Source organism: Leptodactylus fuscus, chromosome 7 (genome assembly GCF_031893055.1).
Source record: "Leptodactylus fuscus isolate aLepFus1 chromosome 7, aLepFus1.hap2, whole genome shotgun sequence".
NCBI lineage: Eukaryota > Metazoa > Chordata > Amphibia > Anura > Leptodactylidae > Leptodactylus > Leptodactylus fuscus.
Genome location: NC_134271.1, coordinates 138,871,970 through 138,882,014, shown reverse-complemented (window position 1 = coordinate 138,882,014; position 10,045 = coordinate 138,871,970). Strand labels below are relative to the sequence as shown.

Below are 10,045 nucleotides of genomic sequence, written 5' to 3'. Positions count from 1 at the left end.
GGCTAAGAACCCGACCAATTCCTCCAGCTCATCTCCTGGGCTGGTGTAGTGCTGAGGGGACCTGCACAGTACCGGATGTTGGTGGTAGTTTTTTCTATGGGGTCTGACACTTATTACCTGCCTGTGATTACATTAGTTTTCTAGGCTCTATGTCCCAGTTCCTTTTCCTGTTTTCTGTTTATTCATTTTTACTGATTTTGTCTTGCCCTCCTGTTACCGATTTCACTTTATCTGTGACCTCTTGGACTCGGCCATGGCTTGGATATTACACTGCTTTCATTTTGGCTATACTTGTATTCTCCTAGGTTTTGTCCTTGGCTTGTGCATTACTTTCTTGCCTGCTATAGGCTTTCTATAGGCCTGTTCCTAAGTCTGCGGCTGTTTTCTGGCCCCTTGATCTGGGGTCACAGCCCAGGTTCCGAGTTGCGAAGTACATCCTACCCCGTGGTGGGCTTTGGTGAATACCTTTGGGGCAGTGGTGTAACTAGGAATGGCGGGGCCCCGAGGCGAACTTTTGACATGGGGCCCCCCAACCGACACCAACGTCGAAGACCTCGACCGGCCCCCTCCTCCGCACTCTATTATGTCCCTTAGTGGCCCCTGCACACAGTATTATGTCCCTTAGTGGCCCCTGCACACAGTATTATGTCCCTTACTGGCCCCTGCACACAGTATTATGTCCCATAGTGGCCCCTGCACAGAATATTATGTCCCTTACTGGCCCCTGCACACAGTATTATGTCCCTTACTGGCCCCTGCACACAGTATTATACCCCATAGTGGCCCCTGCACACAGTATTATCCCCCATAGTGGCCCCTGCACACAGTATTATCCCCCATAGTGTCCCCTGCACACAGTATTATCCCCCATAGTGGCCCCTGCACACAGTATTATACCCCATAGTGGACACCCATAAACAATTATTATACTCTTGGGTCTTTTCAGACCCCAGAGTATAATAATCGGCAAGTGAATAGGGCCCGTAACAGCCTATTTAAAAAAAAACAAAACACAGCAGTAGTGGCTGTCACTGGGCCCCCTAATGGCCCGGGCCCTGTGACAGCTGCCTCTGCTGCCTCTATGGTAGTTACGCCCCTGCTTTGGGGTAATCTTGGACTCTGTGAACCAGAGAGATGTAGGATTATATGCAGCTTGGCTACTTGGTGTGTCCTGCTCCTGCTAGTTAACGGCTGTAAATTAGGAAATTGCTTGAATGGCAACGTAGAAGTGGATGGAGCTAAATTTGCCGCTCTGCACATAGCACCACGCTCATACTGTCCCTCTTTCTGTCCTTTGAAAGTTGGGAGGTTTGCAGCAGTGTTGGACTGGCCCAGTCTATACTGGTGGGCCCAGGCCCTAACACAATAATTGTCCAGCAGAAGACTTAGATATTTTAAGGATACAATAGTCTATTTCCTAGGGGTTGTTGCAGGGTACGTCTCCAATATAATATAATCTGGTAGTCCCAAGGAACCTCAGTCTGACACTACATCTTGTACCATATAAAGTAGTACTAGCCCCTCACTGTGGTACTTAGACATGCATCGCCCGCACATCTGTAATAATTCAGCCTACAGAATGCAAGACATTCAGAGAAATCAATGGCATGTGGACAGAGGTCACCATCGTGTTGTTGACATGCCTCCTAAAACAATGACCCGCTCCCTCACATGTACACATAGCACAGGAGTGACACATTCCCTGGTCCGAGCCAAGTGTCATGGCAAGACATCAATCAAATGTATGTCCCCTGTGTATAATCTAACAATGTCCTCTCCAGAATAGATGAACTTTCCCCAGTCACTCATCATGGAGGGGCAGCTGCGGCTCAAGGCAATGGTGACACCACAAGATTAACGTTAAAGGGACCTGCACGGATATCGTTCTGTATTTTATTATAGGATTGCTGTGCAAATATAGCCTAGACCTAGGAGGATCCAGATCAGCTCTGCAGTTATAATCAGGAGGCCGTATTTCTAATGTATCAGCCCCGGTTGCAGGAGAAATCAGTCCGAAAAAAAAGTGGTGTTAAAATGGCCCCGAAAAGTCTATTATTGCATTTTTATGCAAAAAAAAAAGTTAAAAACAAACCAACATCACCTCGTTACAACACTACAAAAAATTACCGTAATGGAGAGGGAAAACTATTTTAGGCTGAAGCCCCACGTTGCGGAAACGCAGCTTTTTTTGTTGCGAGACAAAGCCAAGAATGGCTACAAAAGGAATGGGAACTCTATAGGAAGCATCTTATACTTCTCCCTTCTGCTCCAACCACTCCTGGCTTTGGCTAAAAAAAAACACTGCAAAATTTGCAACAACAAAACCAACGTGGGGCCATAGCCTTAAAGGGATCCTATCATTCAGATGGCATTTTTTGTCCCTAAGATGCCAGAATAGCTTTAAGAAAGGCTATTCTTCTCCTACCTTTAGATGTCTTCCGTATAAATCCCACTTTTTGTCGGTATGCAAATGAGTTCTCTGGCAGCACTGGAGGCGGGCCCCAGAGCTCAAACAGCACTGGGGGCGTCCCCAATGCTGCGAGAGAACCCTCCAGCGCCGCCTCCATCTTCTTCAGGAACATCCTTTTTATGCGTCTTCTTCCGGCATGCCCGCAACCACAAGAAAAATGGCCACTTACACAGTAAGTAAGCAGCCATTTTCTTGTGGCCTGTGGGCATGCACCGCCGGCTCTGCCCGAGGCCTACAAGTCTCAAGCCAACCCCCGCATGAACAGGACGTTCCTGAAGAAGATGGAGGCGGCACTGGAGATTTCTCTCGCAGCATTAGAGACCGCCCCCAGTGCTGCGAGAGAACTCATTTGCATACCAACAAAAACCGGGATTTCTACGGAACGGCGTCACGGGGAAGGCAACGAAAGGTAGGAGAAGAATAGCCTTTCTTAAGGCTATTCCGACATGTTAGGGACAAAAAATGACATCTGAATGATAGGATCCCTTTAAGATTTTTTTGGTAGCAATTTGTGCTATTAAAAAAAAGTGAAAAATAGATGGGTTTTCCCTATTTTTTTTTTTTTTTTATTACTTTTCCCTGACTATATAAAAAAAAAAAAAATTTTCAAAAAATAGCAAAAACAAAATTCCCTGTTTCGCAAAAATTATTTGAAAAACCTGAAAAAAAAACAAAAAAACAACCATGTTCTAGCCCTCAAAACATAATTTATGAAAAAGCCTGAAAATGTGTCTGGTCCTGAACCAGAGAAAATAGCCTGGTACTGAAGTACTGAAGTGAGTAAAGAAGTCGTTTCCATAAAAAAAAAAAAAAGACCCCAAAAAATAAGCAGATCACAGTTTATCACACTGCTGGTACCCCCGACATTCAGCTCTAAACTGTAGTAAGACAAGATAGTAATAGTAGTGTTTATTTTTAACTAGCTGGTACCCGCGACTTCGTCTGCGGTGATTGTAGCAGTGGGTATATACAGGGGTGGGTAAGGTTTTCGTACTGTGTATAAGGTATGGGATATGAAATGTAACTTTGTATCTTGTTTTTGCTGTAATTTAGAGGAGAAATAAAGCATTGCATGCTGCTCATTGTATTCAGTAAGGTCCGCTTCACATCTGCGTTCGGGTTTCCATTTGGGGAGTCCACTTGGGGACCCCCAAATTAAAGGTGATCTAAGCAATAGACATTCCCCAAAATGGTAGAACTAAGAAGTATATCTGACCCCGCAAAAAACTGCTCTATGTGTCCCCGTACAGCCGCAGGGTCACCTGTCAATGTGCAAAACTACAACTCCCATATATTAAATATTGTACCATTTTGTGCTTCAAATTTTTTTTCCCTATTTTCCTCCTCTAAAACCTAGGTGCGTCTTATAGTCCGAAAAATATGGTACCTAAGGAAACCACGCGAACCCCGTAGACTATAATGGAGTCCTTGTGGTTTCCACACGAAACATGTGGAGAGAAAAGTGCTGCTTGTAAGACCTTCTCGCCACATGTTTTGTGCAAAAACCACAAGGACTCCATTATAGTCTACGGGGTCCGCGTGGTTACCCGAGGTACAGGTTTCCGTTCAGGGGATCCCTAAGTGGACTCCCCGAACGTAGATGTGAATGGGGCCTAAGGGAAACTCTCCTTGTAGCCATTTCTCGATTCCAGCTTCTTGATGGGGTTATAAAATAGGGACAGACCTCCTCAATTTACACCCCTCATTTTTGGGAGAAAACAACTCCCCTTTGTGTAACACAGGCCACCGGGAGGCCACCTCTTATTTTGGGAGCCTCCAGGCTATATTGGGAAAGTATGGATTACATAAGGGTTTTCTAAGGACACATCATTAACTCTTCGTTTTCCTCTTTCTTCCAGGTCTTTTCCCCTTGAAGCAAATGATAAGAAATCAAAAGCCCTTAAGATGGATGATCCCACCTTACTACCCCTTGTGGATCTGGATAAAGGTTTTGCTATTGCCTTGTTCCTGCTGCTCTGTGTCTTCCTGGCCATGATGATCGTCCGCTGTGCCAGGCTTATAATGGATCCCTACAAGGATATCCCAAACTCTATGTGGGAGGATCAGTAGGACGTGATGGTCAAGCACAAAAGATGACTTGGTGAACCATTCTTTTCTACGAACCTTGGCCTACTGCTTCTCGGGCCCGGAAAGCTGAAGGCTACTAAAGTAATAGTTGTCAATGGGTCCCGTCAGAAGGAACAATAGATTACTACTAATTTCCTAAATCACTGCCCTTAGAAACGCGTAGGACTCTGGAAATGAAACCACCGGGTCAGCATTGACTTGACAGGTCATCAGTCCCTTTAATTTCATTAGCTGAATGGGAAGGTTTCCAGTTCTCACTTGTTTCCATCCATCTTTGGTGGAATTGCAGTTTCTGTCAGACACTTAATGAAATGCTCAAGGCCAGAGTATCGGCCGCCTTCATTCATCCCAAAACCCGATATCATTCAGGTCTTAGTAAGTGGAGATTTAGAGAATCGTCAAGGCTATAGATCTTAGAGACTTTCGAGGTCCATTTTTCTTCATGATAACCTGCGGAGTTGGTGTTTGAACACATTACTCGCCATATAGTTGTATACTGTGCGCTGTCCATCCTTCATCCTTTCCAACGCTAAGGTAGTGATGACCTATCCTTAGGATATCCTTCATAGGTCAGCAATATTGAATTGATGGAAGTCCAACACCGTCAGAACCCTGCCGATACTGCGGCCTCTTCATTACCTACCAAACACAGCGCCGTACATTGTACAGTGGCTGTACTTGGTATTACAGTTCATCCCCATTCAATTGAATGGGAGAGATATGCAAACAGAACATTTGACTGATAAACATGAGTTTGCTTGATCCTTAAAGGGATTCTATCATTAAAATCCCATTTTTTCTCAATCACACGTAGGAATAGCCTTAAGAAAGGCTATTCTTCTCCTACCTTTAGATGTCTTCTCCGTGCCGCCGTTCCGTAAAAATCCGGGTTTTCACCAGTAGGCAAATGAGTTCTCTCGCAGCACTGGGGGCGGTCCTCAGCACTCAAACAGCACTGTGGGTGTCCCCAATGCTGTGAGAGAAATCTCCAGCACCGCCTCCTTCTTCTTCAGGAACGAGTATTCTTCGCTTCTACTTCCGGGGGTTGGCTTCAAACTTCTAGGCCTCGGGCAGCCAACTGCGCATGCCTGCCGGCCACAAGAAAATGGCCGCTTACAATACTGTGTAAGCGGTCATTTTCTTGTGGCCAGTGGGTATGCGCAGTCAGCTTTGTACTAGGCCCAAGGCCTAGAAGTTTGAAGCCAACCCCCATAAGAAGATGCGAAGAAAACCTGTTCCTGAAGAAGATGGAGATTTCTCTTGCAGCATTGGGGACGCCCCCAGTGCTGTTTGAACGCTGAAGACCGCCCCCAGTGCTGTGAGAGAACTCGTTTGCATACCGAAGAAAACCGGGATTTCCACGGAACGGCAGCGCAAAGAAGACATCTAAAGGTAGGAGAAGAATAGCCTTTCTTAAGGCTAGTCCTACGTGTTAGTCAGAAAAAAATATGATTTTAATGATACAATCCCTTTAAAGACGAAGTGGTGCTCACAGGCTTGGCACAGGTCCTGGTGTAGGACCCCACCAATCTAATACTGATGACAAATCTTTAGGATGGACCATCAATATCAGAGTTGTAGGAGACAAACACAAGAGCTGCGTCCTCTTCATTGAATACCAAGCACAACGCCGTACATTGTATGGCAGATGCTCAGCGCCATACCTTCACCATCTCCATTTGTAGAAGCCAAATAGACATTATAGTGGGACAACTCCATTTCCAAATTCGGACCGACTGACATTAACCTAATACTCATGGGTTCGGAGGCTGAAATCCAAAACGATCGGCTGCTATTGCCAGGGGAAGCAGCTGACTGTATCAAAGACCAAGGGATGGCTATGGGGGGATTTGAGAAAAATTTGGATTCATCAAACAGCTATATAGCATATTCACATCTTCTAAACCAGGACGTATAATACCCTACAAGTGCCACGGTAAGAGCCCAAAGGGAATAGGGAAGGACTGACAACTGATCCCTATGTGGGGTGACAACCCCCTCCATCTTATGTGTGGACAGTAGTGCCAACTACAAGTCCTCCTCCAACGTAATCCACATATAGCACAACTTTTGCAGCACTGATGTCCGCCTCGAGGACAATGGGATTCAATGATGGCAAAGGATACGCAACGATACAACATCCGATCCACCATTGTAAATCCTTGTAGATGACAATATCATCCAAATGCACAAAACAGCCATGCCAAGAGCACAAAATGCCAGAAATCACCAATGTGCATTCAACAACTGTTCTCAATGAGGTATTTGGAGGGAACCAAAATTTTCGACAAGGCTTTAAGAGATTGGATTTTTATTTAATTTATGATTTTTTTTTAACAAGGAATATCTGCATAATATGTGAGGACCAGGCAAATATTTGGACAAATATCATTTTCGGGGTGCTGTACCTTTTGATGCCTGTAGGTGGAGCAATTTACTCTTAATAGAAAAGGGACTGTGAGGTGATACATTTTCTAATGGACGTGAATTCGTGTGTAGAGGTCCCATTTATTTTCTGACTTGCACTTTTTTATGAATGTTTTGGAGGACTTCCCAAATTAGACACCTCAATGATCAGGTGATTATGACTCGCAACCATGAATCATGAGAGTCAAACCCATGCATGAGAAATTTGCCAAATTATACTGAGAATCCATCATTTCTATATAGTAGGGATTGGTGCAGTCAATAAGCCATATGGCCCTAACAGGACTATCCAAGCTGGGCGCCATATCCGCACCTCCTCCTGCAGCTATAATCTGTCATTCTAGAACAGTCCACATAGATGTAGGCGGATAGGACACCCAGCATAGGCAGTACTTACCTAGTGGATCTGACCAAGACCCTTCTCCTTAATGGGAACGAAGTCCTATGTATATAGATTTTATTTTACTACAGAATAAACTCAATGCAATGTTACATTTTGTAGCCTGGGAAAACTGCAATACGTAATGGAAAAGTGTGATATTGGACTAAGCTACATGGTATGCAGAATTTACTTAAAGGTATTACCAACCTTTACCGTATTACAATTTACAGATAGAACGAGTCTACAGAAAAAGGTGAATAACTTTGTGCATACATTAATGATCTGGAGTTACATCCTGTATTATACTCCAGAGCTGCGCTCACTATTCTGCTGGTACAGTCACTGTGTACATACATTACATTACTTATCCTGTATTATACTCCAGAGCTGTACTCACTATTCTGCTGATATAGTCACTGTGTACATACATTACATTACTTATCCTGTATTATACTCCAGAGCTGTGCTCACTATTCTGCTGATATAGTCACTGTGTACATACATTACATTACTTATCCTGTATTATACTCCAGAGCTGCACTCACTATTCTGCTGGTACAGTCACTGTGTACATACATTACATTACTTATCCTGTACTGATCCTGAGTTACATCCTGTATTATACTCCAGAGCTGTACTCACTATTCTGCTGGTGCAGTCATTGTGTACATACATTACATTACTTATCCTGTATTATACTCCAGAACTGCGATCACTATTCTGCTGGTGCATCACTGTGTACATACATTACATTACTTATCCTGTACTGATCCTGAGTTACATCCTGTATTATACTCCAGAGCTGCGCTCACTATTCTGCTGGTACAGTCACTGTGTACATACATTACATTACTTATCCTGTACTGATCCTGAGTGACATCCTGTATTATACTCCAGAGCTGCGCTCACTATTCTGCTGGTACAGTCACTGTGTACATACATTACATTACTTATCCTGTACTGATCCTGAGTGACATCCTGTATTATACTCCAGAGCTGCACTCACTATTCTGCTGGTACAGTCACTGTGTACATACATTACATTACTTATCCTGTATTATACTCCAGAGCTGCGCTCACTATTCTGCTGGTACAGTCACTGTGTACATACATTACATTACTTATCCTGTACTGATCCTGAGTTACATCCTGTATTCCCCCTACGCCCAACCAGCAGCACAACTGGGGCATTTCTGCCCCTGTGAGCTGTTAGGACAGGTGGAACTTTTAATTAACTAACAGCTTTACCCCCTATAAAGAGGCTGCAAGACCTCCTCCCCCCTGTGTTTTTTTCTGTCCTGTGCGGACAGGACAGGTGGCAGGGGGGAGAGGTGTTGCAACCTCTTACTAGGGGGCACCTCTCCCTCCGGTTTTTAGCTTACCTCCGCTCCTTGCCTCCTCCCGTCTGGGGTGCGCTCATCTTCCCCATGTGCCGGCGCGTGTCTGCCGGCACTTCGGCGGGTCAGGAGGCGGGGAGGAACTTCTCTTTCCCGTCGGTCGCCGCTAACTGCGGGGTTTTTTGGTGTTTTCTTCCCCTCTCTGGTCTGATGGTGAGGGGGGAAGTATTCAGGTCTCCTCCTGGACATCTCCAGCTTCCTGGGGCCCCGGTTTTTGCAGTATTTTGGGGCTCTGTTGTGAGGGGGCGGGGTCTCATCGTAGCTCCGCCCCTTTTTGGTTTGCCCGGCTTATTTAAACTTCCCCCTGTTAGTACTGCCTTGCTTGCTCACTCTCTGGGTGCTCAAGCTGTCGGTTTGTCCCTCAAGCACATTGGGGTGGTTGACCGTGTTGTTTTCAGGTTTGGCAGGGGGAGGCAGGGGCGGGCAGACCTGGTCACTTATATGGAGCCTGAATAACTTGGTTTTGCTTTCTCCTTAGTATGTCCTCCTCTTCTTCTTCCGTGCTCCCCTCCCGGGGTAAGTTGACCTCCAAGAGGAAGCATTTATCCTGCGGTAAATGCAGGATTCCCTTACCCGACGGGTATGAATATAGAGATTGCCATGGATGCAGAGGCCCCCCATCAGAGGATACCCCCCTGCGTGATGTGGTCGGCTGGGTAAAAGACTTCGTTCATCAGTCTATGAGAGAAGTTAGGGATACTATCTCCCACATGGCAAAAAGACCTCGAGTGGAGCCCAGTGAGCTCTCTCTCCCACCATTGGAGGATCTCCATATTGGGGAGCTGGATTCAGAGGAGGAATCCGAGGAAGTGGAGAAATCGATATTTCCATTGGAAAAGATGCCCAGACTGCTCAAGACCATCCGGGCAAAGGACCATGAGAGCGGGGAAGGATCCAGCAGGAGATCCAGATCCTTCAGGGCAAATTCGGATTTAGTCCGAAAGATGGAGGCAGAATGGAGACGGCCTGAAAAAGCGTTTAACGCCACTAAACGCTTTAGATCCTTGTTCCCCATTGCCGAATCCCAGCAGGGAACATGGGGGTTCCCCCCCAAGGTGGATATGGCCGTGGCCAAGCTATCTAAGCGCACGGTGGTCCCGTCTGAAGACGGATCGAATCTGCACGATCCTATGGACCGCCGCGTCGAGGGCTCCCTGAGGCGGATATATGCAGTGACGACCTGCTATCAGCCATGTCAGATATTAATCTGATGGTAGACCACCTGTCTGAGGCTACCTTTTACCAGACGAAGCTGGCTTCTAGGGCAATGGCGCTTTCCAC

At 45.7% G+C, this 10,045-nt stretch overlaps 1 protein-coding gene across 1 annotated transcript; it reads left to right on the top strand.

The window, feature by feature from the left end:
• The first annotated feature begins 4,375 nt into the window (after positions 1 to 4,375).
• On the top strand, positions 4,376 to 4,540 carry LOC142212996 (cortexin domain-containing 1 protein-like). The gene has a single exon (XM_075281140.1). The coding sequence runs from the start codon at positions 4,376 to 4,378 to the stop codon at positions 4,538 to 4,540; it is 165 nt and encodes a 54-aa protein (XP_075137241.1).
• Positions 4,541 to 10,045: the final 5,505 nt, after the last annotated feature.

What these genes read in the sequence shown, in the direction of transcription:
- LOC142212996 (XM_075281140.1), top strand. Translation starts at nt 4,376, where the DNA reads ATGGATGATCCCACCTTACTACCCCTTGTGGATCTGGATAAAGGTTTT.